The sequence below is a fragment of the Caretta caretta genome, chromosome 18, assembly GCF_965140235.1.
Source record: "Caretta caretta isolate rCarCar2 chromosome 18, rCarCar1.hap1, whole genome shotgun sequence".
Classification (NCBI taxonomy): domain Eukaryota; kingdom Metazoa; phylum Chordata; order Testudines; family Cheloniidae; genus Caretta; species Caretta caretta.
In genome coordinates, this window is record NC_134223.1 from 2,938,921 (window position 1) to 2,954,520 (window position 15,600).

The window sequence follows — 15,600 nt, forward strand, 5'->3', positions numbered from 1 at the left end:
TGTGGCCTGGGGATGAGGCTGTCCTTTCCCTCAGGCACAAGAAGGAGGTCATTTCAGAAGTCTTGTGGTTTTGTTGACTGTCACTAGGGTGAGATCACAACTTGTCTGGCCACATTTCTTTGCAGGCAGTTTCCTCCCAGTGGTGCTATGGCAAAGTTATTAACTTGCTGCCAGCCTGACCTGTGGAGAACTGGTTTGGTGACTCCCATCTAGTGGAGGAAAAGTGTCACTGGTTTAAAGAGAGTCCAGCCTCAGGCCTGCGCAGGGGTGTGTGCTTTGTGACGGAGCAGCTTGTGACTGAGGCATATGGTCCAAGTCTGGGGTCAAGGAAAATAGCCTGTAGGTGAGGCCTGGGAATTTTTGGCATTTATCACTGCAGATAAAATCCAAACCGGAACAGAGTGTCCGTGGAGATGGAAGGAAAGGGACAGCCCTAGTGACTGGACAGTAAATTAATAGCCAGGGAGAGCTCCTTGGTTCTGTTATTGAGCAGGAGTAGGCCGAAGGGTAGGCAGTGGTTCACCTAAGTAACGGGGGTGATAATACTTGGCAGTGCTATAGCGCGTTCCCAGAGGATTGCAGCACGTCTTGTCTGGCCTGGGCCTCTGAGGTTTCTGCACTGGCATGTATTACCAGAGTATCTGTACACACTGTGTGCAGTGGTCGCTTCACTCTCCACTGAGATGCAACCCGTTGTGGGGAGGAACTTGGTAACAGCGCCCAGTAAGGCAATATGGCAAGGAGAATCTTGTCTCTAGTTGAAATGGGAGGGGGAATTTAAAGAGGCAGAAGACAGTTACCCAAAAAGGGGCTTCCAGGTTCACCACTCTTGTGAAAAGTGCCATGTGCTTAGAGCCTGGCTTTTATGTCTCATCTGACATGCAGCACGTGTTGGAGATAATAAGGGAGCTAAGTTATTCACTCCATTTGGAAAGCACTGAACTTGACTTTGGCATATTCCTGGGTCTGGCTGCCGGGCTGCCCTTAGGATTTCTGGGTCCTACACAGTATTAAACTGGTGCCCCTATGCCCAACAGCAGCCCGGGCTCGCAGCCCCGAGGGAGTGGGGAGGGGAGGAGGCAACTAAGGATACCGAGCCACCAGGCCTGCCTCACGGCGGCAGAGAGGTACAGTTCCCTACAGAGACCCCCATACCCTCTTCCTCCCGCAGAATGCGTGGCACAGAGCTTTCGGCTCTGTGGATACGGCTCCTGCCTAAGGAGACTGCTGGGTGTGCGGGAGCCAACCCGCTCTTACCTGCTGTCATGGGCAGAGGGTGAAGCTGCCGCTTGGGGAGGCTAGCTCCCCAGCCCACCTCTTCTGCCTGTGGCCCCACTCATACTCCAGCCCTGCTCTGCCCCAGGCCCTGCCCTCTCCCCACTGTCTCCCTCATCTCTTCCCTCCTTCCAGCCAAATCCCTGAACCCAAATGAAGCAAATTACATTTGAAAAAACCACTGTTCTGCAATTTCTTTCTAAAGAAAATGGAGCATGTTTTCCACTGCATGCCAGATGGTGAAGTCTGGACATGCAGAAGGTACCTAATTAAAAAGCACTAACTTTGGGAATAAAAAATGTCAGTCACAGGTTTTTTGATATAATACCCTGAAGTTTGTCAGATTTATTTGCAAAAACTTTACAGTAAGGGCAAGTCAGCTGTCCTGCTGAATACATTAAATATTATCCAAAAAAAAAAAAGTACTTGTGGCACCTTAGAGGCTAACCAATTTATTTGAGCATGAGCTTTCGTGAGCTACAGCTCACTTCATCGGATGCATGCTGTGGAAACTGCAGAAGACGTTATATGCACAGAGACCATGAAACAATACCTCCTCCCACCCCACTCTCCTGCTGGTAATAGCTTATCTAAAGTGATCATCAAGTTGGGCCATTTCCAGCACAAATCCAGGTTTTCTCACCCTCCTCCCCCCTCCGCCCCCCAACTCACTCTCCTGCTGGTAATAGCCCATCCAAAGTGACCACAAAGTGTGGTTTTTGGAGGGGGGTGGGGGGGTGAGAAAACCTGGATTTGTGCTGGAAATGGCCCACCTTGATTATCATACACATTTTAAAGAGAGTGGTCACTTTGGATGGGCTATTACCAGCGGGAGAGTGTGGGGGGGGGGGCGGAGGGTGAGAAAACCTGGATTTGTGCTGGAAATGGCCCAACTTGATGATCACTTTAGATAAGCTATTACCAGCAGGAGAGTGGGGTGGGAGGAGGTATTGTTTCATGGTCTCTGTGCATATAATGTCTTCTGCAGTTTCCACAGTATGCATCCGATGAAGTGAGCTGTAGCTCACGAAAGCTCATGCTCAAATAAATTGGTTAGTCTCTAAGGTGCCACAAGTCCTCCTTTTCTTTTTGCAGATACCGACTAACACGGCTGCTACTCTGAAACCTTGCATTAAATATTATGGAATACATAAAAGAACAGCTCTTCTGTTTTACATTTTCTTAATCAGTATTTCTAAGCTGATTTTATATTTAAAATGTACTCTTTAGCCTTCATAAAGTAATCCATTCCAGATTACTACATATTTAACTCACTGAAACAAAGACATTATTTTAAATTAATCAGTCACAGAGGTTTAGTGTGTTCAAAACAATGTTCATTTCTTTTAGAAAAAGGAACACTAATTTATGTTGTGTGATCTCTGTAATAATAGACATGTTTATGAAATTTCACCAACTTTAAGAAATGTTTTCCAAAGATTTTAGGCATAACAAGGGTTTTATACCTTACTAAGGTACTGATTTTTCTGGAGGGTTCTCTTAAAACTAGTTCATCAAATAGAGTCCCTTTAAGGAAAGGAAAGAGTCCCTTTAAGGGCTCTCTTCAACAGGGGGTGAAGGGAGAAAGGAATGGACAGGAAGACTTTGGAAGCAAGTTTTTTTTTTATACTATAGTCATTAAAATTAAAATGTGTATTTTAGATAAGGGTGGTCTTTTGAATGATTTATTTAAAAAACTATGTCTGAAGATCCAAACATTTAAGGCTAAAGATGAATACTCAGATTCCACATCTAAAAATCTATGCAAGGATTTTTTTAGAGATATGAGTTTATAATCAACACACCATTGAAATATTTTTAAAGCAAATTTTAAACTAAGGTCCTGTAGACTAACACTTCTGAGTAAATATTACAGCAATGCACAACTATTTTTGTCAGTAAATTCAGAAACCTGGAGGTTGGCAAATGCCTGTTAAATGGCTTCATTACCACCTGAATGGCTCTTACAACTTTCAATGTTGTGCTAATAGGTCTGGCAGGCTGGAAGGCTTTTTCACCTTTAACTAGATCCCCTCCGGAGGAAGACTCACCAGGCTGCAGCAGTTAGCTGTTGGAGCCTGCAGGAAGGGTCAGAACACAGATAGGAAGAGGTGGGAGGGTAGACACTAAGACCCAGGGGTGCCCCAAATTTTCAGGTGTCCTACGCAGCTGTGTATGCCTAAGGGCAACTGCATATGCCTAAGTACAGCCCGGTCTGGCTGCCAGGTCTAGGAACTCTCTGAACTTGTGAGAGGCTGGATGGTTGAGTGCTTATGGACATTAGCCTGGGACTTAAGACAGTGTTACTCAAAGTGATGGTCCGCGGATGGGTGCCGGTCCGTGAGCCATTGGCTACCGGTCTGCACGCGCATTGGAAAAAAAAAATTGCTGGTCCCCCACATCAGATAGCTTGAGAAACACTGACTTAGGAGACTCCAGTTCAATTCCCTGCTCTGCCACAGCCTTCATGTGTGACCTTGGGCAAGTTGCTTGTATTATGTGCCTCAGTTTCCCCACTGATCAATGGAGATAATATCCCTGCCCTGCCTCAGGGGTGTGTGAGGATAAATACATTAAGGATTGTGAGATCTTTAGCTGCTACAGAGGCGATCCGGATAAGAACCATAGGTAGATAAATGTCTGGCTAATTCTAGCTGGACTATCCCATATTAGTTTGGGGCGGGAGCTTAATATGTAAAATCTCTAAAGTTACAACACAGAGCGTGGGTGGATCTGTGCAGATAATGGGTGAGGAGTGAGACTTCATTGTTGTCTAGGCTTCGTGCAGGGCCTGTGAGCAGGGTGAATGTCATTCGGCGTGAGCCTGGGTCTGTCCCCAACTGACTGGATTTCCTTCTACTCCTGGTGCAGGTGATTGAAGAGTTCTACAACCAGACGTGGCTAACTCGCTATGAGGAACCGATCACCACTGGCACCCTTACCACCCTGTGGTCCCTCTCTGTTGCCATATTCTCTGTTGGGGGAATGATTGGATCTTTCTCCGTTGGGCTGTTCGTCAATCGCTTTGGCCGGTAAGTACTGTGCGTGCTGGAACTGCTCTGTCCATCCTGGGGCTGGTGGGGGCTCATCACCTTAGTATCTGGGTACATCACAATCAGCTCCCCCAAGTGGTAGGGCAATACTGTTATCCCCCTGAATGCCTCCCGTACCATCCTCTTCTCGCCTCCCAAGCACGCACACCATCACCTCCATCAGGCTGTATAAAAGGCAGCCTCTTAAATCCTCTTCCTTGTCTGTTAATTTCATCACATTGGAATCCTCTTGAAATCCCTCCACTGGCTCCTCATCAGATCTAAGCTTCTTGTCACTGCATAACTCTGCCCCTGCCTCCTCATTCTCCCTCCTCCTACTCCACCAGCATTCCCAGGCTTGGTCACCTCTGTCAGCTCCTCCCCAGGCCTGTCTGTGCCTTTTCCTTCATGCCCCACCATGCATGGTACCAACTCCATGAGCTTATCCACAAGGCCCCTGCTCTGCTGTGTTTCAGCCCCTCTTTGGCTGTGCTGCCTACCGTGAACTGATATGACTTGTGTATCAGCTGCCTGTGGCTGTTCCCTTTCCTCTATCTCCAGAGCAAGGGCCGCCCTTCTTTGATGTCTGGAAAATGCCCAGCAGACAGTGGGCACTACAGAATGGGTCCTGAGGGACAGCAGAATTCATTGACTTACCCACAGCCTCAGAGAGGCAGGAACAGAGCACAGAGCTCTTGAGTCCTAAGCCACGGCTTTACCTATAAAACCACTGAGCTGTACTCAGGCAGTTCGACCCCACTCTCTCTTCTGAGAAGATTGGAACCTGGAGCCAGGACTGCTTAGTGCAGAATCCCCTCCACACAGGCCAAATGTGTGTAATCTCCATGTCCAATAGAGTTTGTCTATTGGCCTCTCCAGCTTTGCATGCACACTCCTGTCAAACAAAGCTGCATTGAGAAAGAAAATAAGGAAGTGTTGTTTACTACTTCTCATAACACAAGAACTAGGGTCACCAAATGAAATTAATGGGCAGCAGGTTTAAAACAAATAAAAGGAAGTATTTCTTCACACAACACACAGTCAACCTGTGGAACTCCTTGCCTGAGGATGTTGTGAAGGCCAAGACCATACCAGAGTTCAAAAAAACTAGATAAATTCATGGAGGATAGGTCCATCAATGGCTGTTAGCCAGGACAGGCAGGGATGGTGTCCCTAGCCTCTGTTTGGCAGAAGCTGGGAATGGATCACTTGATTGTCTGTTCTGTTCATTCCCTCTGGGGCACCTGGCACTGGCCACTGTCAGTAGACAGGATACGAGGCGAGATAGACCATTGATCGGATCCAGTGTGGCTGTTCTTATGTTCTTATTGTGCTTGGGTCCTCAGGTTGCTGTTTACTGTCAAAGGAGAATTTCATCTCTCCCTTCATGACTAGACCCAGTGTCTCCATCACAGCTGCTTGGAGAGTTTTGCTCATGCTTTGTGTGAAGGCTCATGAGTGTAATCGTTATCCCACACTGGGGTTAGGCCTTGTTTGGTGGGTGGCTCTGGCCTCAGGGTGACCAGGTGTCTGGTTTTCGCCCTGAACACCCGGTCGAAAAGAGATCCTGGCGGCTCCGGTCAGCACCGCTGACTGGGCCAGTGACTGTCCAGTTGGGGGCACTGCACAGTGGGGCTGGCAGGCTCCCTGCTAGCCTCCATGTGGCTCCCGGAAGCAGCGGCATGTTCCCCTCCAGCTCCTACCCGTAGGGGCAGCCAAGGGGCTCTGGCCAAGCACCACCCCCCCAGCTCCCATTGGCCAGGAACTGCAGCTAATGGGAGCTACAGGGGGCAGCATGCAGAGCCACCTGGCCATGGAGCCCCCACCCCTGCCCCCCCATACTCCAAACCCCTTGGCTCCACCTGTCAGCCCGGAGTCCCCTTGTGCACCACAAACCTCTCATCCTTGGCCCCACCCCAGAGCCCTCACCCCCAGCCAGAGCCCTCACCCCTCTTGCATCCCAACCCACTGCCTCAGCTTGGGGCCCCCTCCTGCACTCTGAACTCATTTCTGGCCCCACTCCTCCCCCAACATCCCAGCCCCCTGAGCCAGCCTGGTGAGTGAGGGTGGGAGAGCGGGGGAGGGGGATAGAGTGAACAGGGGGTGGGGCCTCAGATGAGGCGGGCTATGGGCAGGGCCTCAGGGGCGGGGCTTGGCAAGGGTGTTCAGTTTTGTGCGAGTAGAAAGTTGGCAACCCTAGCCTTAGATCATTGCAACAAAGTATTTGAAAACCAAGTAGAGTTTTTGCCCATCCTTGCTTTAACAATGTTTTGTATTTCATGCAGCTTGGACACTGGAAACTGCTTTGTGTTTAATTTTCTACTTCTTCATTCCACTTCATTTCTCGTTCACATGTTCTGCACCTATTGTCTTTGCCTCTATTCTCTTTCCACAATTAGGCTTTGGAAATCTTCCTCTTTTCTTTTTACCAAGAACTAAAATTTGGGCTTTTGTGATTTTCCCAGTGCCCCTTGGATGCAGCATTGGGACAGCTGCCCTGCTGCTGGTCCTGAACTCCATGTCTTTGCCTCCCCAGACGTAACTCCATGCTGATGTCAAACAGTCTCGCCTTCCTGGCGGCCATCCTGATGGGGTTCTCCAAGGTGGCTTATTCCTTCGAGATGCTGATCCTGGGCCGCTTCGTCGTCGGGTTGTATTCTGGCCTCACCACTGGCTTCGTGCCCATGTATGTGGGTGAGGTGTCTCCGACAGCACTGAGAGGGGCTCTTGGAACATTCCACCAGCTTGGCATAGTCGTGGGCATCCTCATCGCACAGGTGAGTTCTCCAAGGCACCTGCTGCTGCACTGGCCAGTCCGTGGTACGCTGTCAAGTGTTCAGTTTCCCAAGAGTTCATCTGGTTTCCTGCCTTTGTTTTTAATGTTGCATTGACCAGTTGGTGAGTTTTTATCAACGCTGATTGGAGATGTTTGAGGTGCTTTGAGAGACAAAGGGTGGACTGGGGCCAGGGCACTGGATTGGGATTCAGGAGCTCTGGGTTCCGTTCTGAGCTCTGCTTGTGACTTGCTGTGTGACTTGGGCAAGCCTTGTAATCTCTGTGCTTGTTTCTCACCTGTAGAATGGTTATAATGACTCTCCCTGTGCCTGTTGATTGTGCGCTCCTTGGGGGGGGCATGCAGCGTCTACTATGATGGGGCCCTGTTCTTGAGGTGCTAATGTATAATGGGCAGATCTAGGTTTGGTGCTCATGAGGTCCACTGTAAATGTCATCTAAGTGTGGCCTGGTATCCATGGGGACTGAAGATGCTCAATTATCTCTGGCTCCCCTAGAGAGAGACGGGGATCTGGTGCCGCTGTGCTGGCTTTGCATGTGATGATCTCTTGTGGCTGTGCACAGAGGGCGAGAGATCCAGACCTAGGGCTGTGATTCTGGTGCTGTAGCTCCCTGGTTCTCATGCTGGCCCTGCAGTCTCATGTGATCTACCTTATCCCTTATCTGATTGTCACGGTTCCTGCATTCCTAGCATTGCTCAAGTGGAAGGAGCTGGAGCTGGTGGGACAGTGTTCTCTAGCACAATGTGGCTTCTCTTCCTGCTGGTCTACCTAATGACGTTTGAGTCTGCTGCTGCCTCCAAACCTAGGCCTGCTCCTTTTGCTCAGGCAGTAGAAGCGCAGTTTCAGATTCAGACATGCCAGGTTCAGTCCCTGCTGCTGACCCCACTGGGGCCCGTCGGTGGTTGGGTTTAGTGTGTAGGTACAGGGTGGCCTGTGATACACTGGAGGCTGGACTAGAGAATCTGGCCTTACACTCTGTTACCATGGCGTTTGCAGGAGGAGCTAAGCTTGTTGTGTCTCTCCAGGTGTTTGGGATGGACTTAATCATGGGGAACGAGTCGCTCTGGCCCCTCCTGCTGGGCTTCACCTTTGTCCCTTCCTTGCTGCAATGTATCATCCTGCCCTTCGCCCCCGAGAGCCCCCGGTTCCTCCTTATCAATCGCAATGAGGAGAACAAAGCCAAGAGTGGTGAGTTGGCCTCCCCTGCCCGGGGAAAGGCCCTAGGGGGCCAGCTCCCTTCAGCATTCCTCACCTCTCCACCTCCTTCCCCCCAGTCCTGAAGAAGCTCAGAGGGACAACAGACGTCAGCAGCGACCTGCAGGAGATGAAGGAAGAGAGCCGGCAGATGATGAGGGAGAAGAAGGTCACAATACTGGAGCTCTTCCGCTCCCCTTTGTATCAACAGCCGATCCTCATTGCCATTGTCTTGCAGCTGTCTCAGCAGCTCTCGGGGATCAATGCGGTGAGTGCAGCGCTGCGGGGTCAGCTGTGCCGAGGCCTGGCCGCGGGTGGATCTCACAGGGCTGTACCAGGAGGGGGGGCAGTGAGCTCTCCATCCTGCAGTGCCACATCCAGGGTCAAACGCTCCGAGTGGAACCCTTGGGCCAGTGCCCTGCCCACTTGGCCACAGTGCCTCCCATTGGTGCAGCTTTGCACACCCCTCCACACAGGGCTGTGCTGAGCACCACAACCCAGCCCTCTCTTACTCTATATATGCACCCCCACATGAATGGCATTGGTCAGACGGTTTGAAGTCATGCTCTGCCTGTAGATGCTCAGAGATGCCTCAGGCTGGGACCTGCAAAGCTTGTTCATGGCGTGTTGCTTTGTTCTGTAGGTCTTCTACTATTCTACCAGCATCTTTGAAAAGTCAGGTGTGGAGCAGCCAGTCTATGCCACCATCGGCTCCGGGGTGGTGAACACTGCTTTCACGGTTGTCTCGGTGAGTGTCTGCTGAAGTCTTCCTTCCCACTGCATGTCCGTAAGTCCTTGCAGGATTGAGGCCAGTGCTGGTGCGTGTGGATTTGGCTGTGAGCAAGGCCCCATTAGATAAACACCTACCCAAATGTGATGCTCTACCTCTACCCTGATATAATGCGGGTTCACATACAATGCGATAAACCTCCGACACGCTGCTCTGAGCAGCGTGTTAAGGGTGTCGGGCCAGGCCAGGGCCGAGGGGTTGGATAAGGGGCAAAGGGTCTCAGGGGTGGTCAGGAGCTTCCCCCCCACCCCCGCCTGGATCTGGGAGGCAGGAGCTGGGGGTGGGGGGGCACTTTTGGGGGCCCCACAGTCCCAGAGTGGCCTGGGGGATTAGCAGGGGGGCAGGAGCTGCCTGTTCCAATTCCCTCGCCCTGGCCCCAGCCCTGTCACTTGGGGGAAGTGAGATTGTGAGATTGGGATTTCCCCCCCCCCCCCCCCCCCCCCCCCGGCACTCACCAGCAGAGGTGGAAGCAGAGCAGCCTGGCCCCAGCCCGCTCCACTCTGCCAGCTCCCAGCCACGGCGCTCCGCTTCCTGCCACAGGTGAGTGAGGGACCTTCCCCACCCCCACCCACGCACAGAGCGACATGGCTGGGGCCAGGGCAAGGAAAGCAGAGCGGGATGGGGCTGTGTGAGTGCCTGTCAGGGGGCGGGGGTGTGGATAGGGGTCGGAGCAGAGGGGTTGGGTAGGGGTTGGGGTCCTGGGGGTGATTAGGGACAGAGGTCTCTGGAGAGGGCAGTCAGGGAACAAGGAACGGGGGGGGGGCCAAAGCAAGTTCAATACAAAGCGGTCTCCCCTAGAACGTGGTGAGATTTTTTGTCCTCCGAGGGCCGCGTTCTGTCGGGGTAGAGGTGTACTTCACACTGCTCTAGCGCTCCCCCTCCTTGATCTCAAAGCTCTTTGCCAAACGTGGTGAGAAACGTCCCTCATTTCACAGCTGGAGAAACTGAGGCTAGTGTAGTTAATGGCAGCCTTGTTAGAGGTGTCGAGCCCTGCAGGTCCCACTGGCATTAGTGCCTCTGAAAACTGTGCCACAAGTGACTTGCCCAAGGCCATGGAATGAAACTGCAGCAGCGCTGGGATTAGAACATTTTAGACCAGGGGTTCTCAAGCTTCATTGCACTGCGACTCCCTTCTCTACAACAAAAATTACTACACAACCCCAGGAGCCTGAGCCTGCCTGAGCCCCACCACCCCAGGTGTGGGGTCCGAAACTGAAGCCTGAGCCCCGCTGCCCCGGGCAGTGGGGCTTGGGCTTCGGCCACTGGCCATGGGGCGTGTTCCCCAGGGAGGGGTATTGGTGGGGCCGGACATGGGTCCATCCCCTGGTTGTAGATGTGCTGAACAGTGCTCCCCTCCCTCTGTCTGACAGCTCTTTGTGGTGGAGCGAGCCGGGCGCAGGACGCTGCACCTCATCGGCCTGGCTGGGATGGCAGGCTGTGCAGTACTCATGACCATTGCCCTGGTGCTGCTGGTGAGTGATGGTTCCGAGTTCAGAGTAACCGGTTTCGGGGTTGGGTGCCACCTGGAGACACACCCACTGAGTAATACAAGGGAAGGAAGGGGTGAGGCACTGAGCACTCAGGTGGTGGTAGTTGGGAGGCTGGTCGAAAGGGAGACCTTGCAGGGATGATGTCACATTGTTGGCCAGTCAACGCTGCCTGAATCCCTGATGTCATTTCAAGAAACCCTTCCTCCATGGGGTCGTAATTCTGGAGAATGCTGGCTCCTGGGATAGCAGTGCTCATTGCTTCAGAGGCAAGACACCTGCCTCCAGGCTTGTCCAGCATGAAAGTTAATCCCCAGCCCACTGGAAGCACCCCGAGATCATTTGTCAAAGGAATACGACGGGGTAGAGGAAGCTTCCTGAAAGTGGGGGGGCCCTGGCCTCCTGCCCCTCACACCCCACCCCCGTTCCGCTGCTCCGGAACACAGTTGTACCAGAGATGCAGGGTCCATGTATGTTTGGAACAAATTAATGCTCTTCTCTGTTTCCCTGTGCTAGGACCAAATGGCCTGGATGTCCTACATCAGCATCATTGCCATCTTTGGGTTTGTGGCTTTCTTTGAGATTGGCCCAGGCCCCATCCCTTGGTTTATCGTGGCAGAATTGTTCAGCCAAGGCCCTCGCCCTGCTGCTTTCGCCGTTGCCGGCTTGTCCAATTGGACCTCCAACTTCATCGTGGGCATGGGCTTCCAGTATGTGGAGGTAATTCCCCTGCCCTGATTATCCTCCAGCTCTGTGAGTGCTGAGGACATAAGGCTGCTGTGAGCCACTCTGGCAGAATTTCACTTTCCCGAGAGGGGCTGGGACTGGTACTGTAGGTGGGACTGGGCATCGCAGCCTGCATCCACACCTGGATTGGGGCTTCCCCCTGGTTTGATCTGGGGTTGTGGTTTGGGCCCATTTCTCTCTGCAGCCAGATAGGCTGGCAAATGGTGTTAGAGAAGGGACGCTCTAATGGATGCAGCCACCTACTGGGGCAGTGCAGGGATACCCGAGTAGGACAGAGACTGATTAGCATCCAAGAGTTCAGACTTAGCTTGGTGTCCGTGGGTTCTACCCCCCGAGTATTCTAGAGAGCGTCCAGCTGCTTACATCCTGGCTGCGTTTGGTTCCCTGGCTTTCTGTAAAGACCAAATGCGCAGCAGCACGCTGGATGATGCTAGCGAAGTATAACTGTCTCATCTCTTGCAAGCCCCGAGCAAAGGAAAGTCCGTATCATTATCCCTGTTGTACGGCCCAGTGAGGCTAAATGACTTGTGGAGCCAGGGATAGCAAGCAGCTCTTCGGAGCCCCCAGCAGTGCCCACCACACCACCCTGCTGCCTCCTATGCAAGCGAACCAGAAAGACCCATGTGTATTTTCCCCAGTGGGGGCTGCCACCGCTCTGCCTCTGCCAGTGCCTCAAAGGCTTCCGTGGTGCCTGAGCCGTGTGCTGGCTCCACTCCTGGAGCGGAGTTTCACTTCCAGTGAATGGTACAAAGACACAGGCCGGGTCACCTTGTGAGGATCTGCCCTGCTGAAAGGGCACACCCAACCCAAACAGCTCAGCATTGCTCAGCCAGGAAAATCTCTTGCTTCCCACACGAATGGGTCCGGCCAGGTTGCCCCTGGCTGCTCAGGGCCCTGTGAGAGCATGAGGCTCATGCTCAGCATGGCGTAGGACTTTGGTCTGAATGAGGCAGCTCCCCAAGCTACTCAGGCGGAGGAGATGCAGGTTTGCAGCTCTTCTTATGGGAGTAAGCAACTGAGACTGAGCTGAGGCTGCTGCTGGTGCCTTTCTAACCCCAGGATCAGCTCTGTACATGACCCTCTAGGTACAAAACTGCCTAGCAAAGTCATGGGCCAGGTTGCGCCATCACAAAGGCAGAGCTAGGGCACATCCTTTAGGTGAAAGGTCACCTGGGGTTGGGTTCAGGTGTGTTTGACAGCTGTCTGTATAGAAATAGATAAGGAGGCAGTGGATGTTGCTCAGGAATTGGTAGCATAATGCCTGGCAAGCTCTGTGGTGCCCCTGAGCACCCCAGACCAGGCAAGCCCTGTGCCAATGCCGATTGGCACCTCCAAGAAACATACTCACCGATTCCCTGGCTGTTCCTTTCCAGCAACTCTGCGGCCCGTACGTCTTCATCATCTTCACGGTGCTGCTGATCCTCTTCTTCATCTTCACCTACTTCAAGGTGCCCGAGACAAGGGGCCGGACCTTTGACGAGATTGCCTCCGGGTTCCGCCAGGGCGGCGCCAGCCAGAGTGACAAGACGCCTGACGAGTTCCACAGCTTGGGAGCAGACTCTCAGGTCTAACAAGCCAGCCGCTCGTCCTTCTGCTCCACCACGGAACTTCGCTCCCAGGGGGTTTAACGCAGGTGCAGAAACCAGGCAGGAGGGATGAGCGGGGAGAGGGGGTGGCGGGCGCATTTGTTCCATCTCTAGAGTCCCCCAGCAATATACGGACACACATTTGCTAGGAACAATTTTAGCTGATTTCATGTCCAGGATTTCAAATATGATAGATTCAGAAACAACAACTAATGTTTTAAACCAACCAACCACCTCCAGCTTTGTGAGCCGGAGGCGGCTCCCTTATTAATGAAGCGACAGATTTTTTTAATTAGAAGTTTTTAAAGGTCAATACTTTTAAAGGTTTTAATCACTGAAGAAAGCCTGTTTTAATGTCTCAAACAGTCTCAAATTTCAAACCCCCAGTGGGCTGGGGGAGCAGGATTCTACCCACCAGGGACCATGGGGGGAGGGGCCAAGGACTGTAATGTTAATGGATTCATTCTGATCCTCTACAAGTCTGAGCAGTAGCTACAACTGAACGGTGCCCCAGGAGGAACTCTGAAAGGGCTGTAGCACTGTAGTGATACATGGACAGTCCTAGGGGGACCTGCCTTCTGGGGTCCTCACCACATCTCCCAGGATTTAGAATCTCCAGTGGCAGCTTCTCAGTCCTTCTGAACCTGTCCCCAGCTGAATATACTTTCCTCACCTGAATGAATCATTTCCTCTGAGTCAGATGGGTATAGTTTGGGTGGGGTGAGATTTTTGTTGGTGGGGGGGAGGGGGAAGGGAATTAAAAACTTTTTTTTTTTAGTCAGGCAATATTTGCCTTATAGGTCAATTGCCGTGAATATGGACAGGGAAGCCTCACTACTGAAAAACCAGCAACCTGCCCCCTTGGCTCATTGATAAAAACAAACCAACACACCAGAATTGAAATCCAGTCTTGCTTTGCTCCCACCACAAGCAACCCTCGCATTGAAGGTATATTTAAGAAGCAGTAGTGGTATGTTTACAGGCCGCAAAAGCCAGTTTGGGGCAAAATAAACTGGCTGCCACAATACAAACACTAGCCCAGTCACTACCTTGTAAGTCCGAGACTCTCAGAAATTAATCACAGGTTTCAAAGTAGCAGCAGTGTTCGTCTGTATTCTCAAAAAGAAAAGGAGGACTTGTGGCACCCTAGAGACTAACCAATTTGAGCATAAGCTCAGGAAAGCTTATGCTCAGATAAATTTGTTAGTCTCTAAGGTGCCACAAGTCCTCCTTTTCTTTTTGAGAAATTAATCAGTTGAATGGAGACATACATTTCCTGCTTTGTGTATAGACTGGAAGATATATATTTGTTCAATGGTGTTAATAGTAGACATTAAGTTATAGTGTTTCTGATTGATTGACAAGCAAAGTACTGTAAATATTCTTGAACTATATTCACATTGTACAATGTAAACAAAGTATAGATACAAAGGTATAGTTTCTATAGCAACTGTAATGAAATGCTTGTTCAATAGAATGAATGACTTTTGTATAGTTAACTTACCTGCACTGTAGTTGCATCTGTTGCACTGAATTTTAGTCTTAGCATATTACAAACAAACACCCTGTCCTTTTAGAGGCTCATGGCACATTTCCAAAGCCACCTGCAGCTATTTAATAATATTTTTTATTTATTTGTCTGTTTTTAAAGTGGCTACATGACCACACTTGAAAGAAAATAAACTTAGAAAAAAATCATCTCTCTGTGTACAGCGCAAAGTCCGAAAGACTAACTGTTTTTTAAAAAAATAAATAAAAATAAGTGCCAAGAGAAGGAAGAGAAACTTGTGTGGTGTGGAAAGAATTAAAAAAAAAAAATAGTACGTAGGACAAGATGTGCAGTGTTGTGTGAATTTGTTCCATTGGGGGTGATGTTCAGACTTTGGCCAGCTCAGGGCATCAGGGGCAATTTACTAGAGGATGATTCTACAGGTGATTCAGCATTGTCCAGAGCTCTCTGCTGAGGGTCCTTTCTTTTGACCCCAAGACCTACATCCCTGTCCCAGTTTTTCATTCTGTTAGAGCTGTGGAAATAAGTGGATTTATTTTTTATTTTTATTAGGTCAGTGGCCAAACCAAAAAAAAAAAAATGGAATCTAAAATTATATTGATTTTTGATCTGCAATAAAAATGTTGGACATTTTCAGCAAACTAAAAATTAAAAACAAAAAAAAGTTTTGGATCAAACATAAGACTTTGGAAAATGAAATTGAAATAAAATTTGAATTGAAAAGTCAATTGAAATATTTAGCCTGTTTTGATCACAAAAAAACCTTCCAAAAATTTGCAAAATACTCTGGTTGACCTAAATATGCTTTTTTTTTTTTGGGGTGTGAAGAAAAGTTTTGTCTGGACCACTGTGCCTAGCTCCTGTTTTTGCCCCATAGTTCTGGGTGCTGTAGCCATTCCCTCCTCCAAGGGGAGGGCCTTGTGTTCAGGTGAGCTGTCCCCCCATCCCAGGATTTAAATATGCTGTGTCTCCTAGAGCTAGTTTTAAAAACACTTTTGGGGGGGGGGGGACAAAATGGACTCATTGTCAAAAATGAGCATTCTGGTGGGGAAGACAGGTTTACAAATTTTTTAGATTTTTTTTTTAAATGATACTCAAACTCAAACTGTGTTTTTAGGGTACCCCCACTTCCCTCATTCCCCTCTAGCATAAAGGAAATGAGGAAGCATGAATCTTCAAAAATT

At 50.3% G+C, this 15,600-nt stretch overlaps 1 protein-coding gene across 3 annotated transcripts in view; it reads left to right on the forward strand.

Annotated features, from left to right (window-relative positions):
• The window catches only part of SLC2A1 (solute carrier family 2 member 1), a 37,978-nt gene extending 23,237 nt beyond the window's left edge, over nt 1–14,741 (forward strand). For 2 of the 3 annotated variants that reach the window (XM_048824914.2, XM_048824913.2), the window contains 8 exons: nt 4,147–4,307; nt 6,844–7,084; nt 8,128–8,290; nt 8,377–8,564; nt 8,940–9,044; nt 10,457–10,558; nt 11,090–11,293; nt 12,694–14,741. In XM_048824914.2, the coding sequence (XP_048680871.1) occupies nt 4,147–4,307; nt 6,844–7,084; nt 8,128–8,290; nt 8,377–8,564; nt 8,940–9,044; nt 10,457–10,558; nt 11,090–11,293; nt 12,694–12,891 (1,362 nt within the window). In that variant the 3' untranslated portion in view covers nt 12,892–14,741. The remainder of the gene's footprint in view (nt 1–4,146; nt 4,308–6,843; nt 7,085–8,127; nt 8,291–8,376; nt 8,565–8,939; nt 9,045–10,456; nt 10,559–11,089; nt 11,294–12,693) is intronic. The other variant, XR_007353277.2, reaches the window with a different exon arrangement.
• The last annotated feature ends 859 nt before the right edge of the window (nt 14,742–15,600 follow it).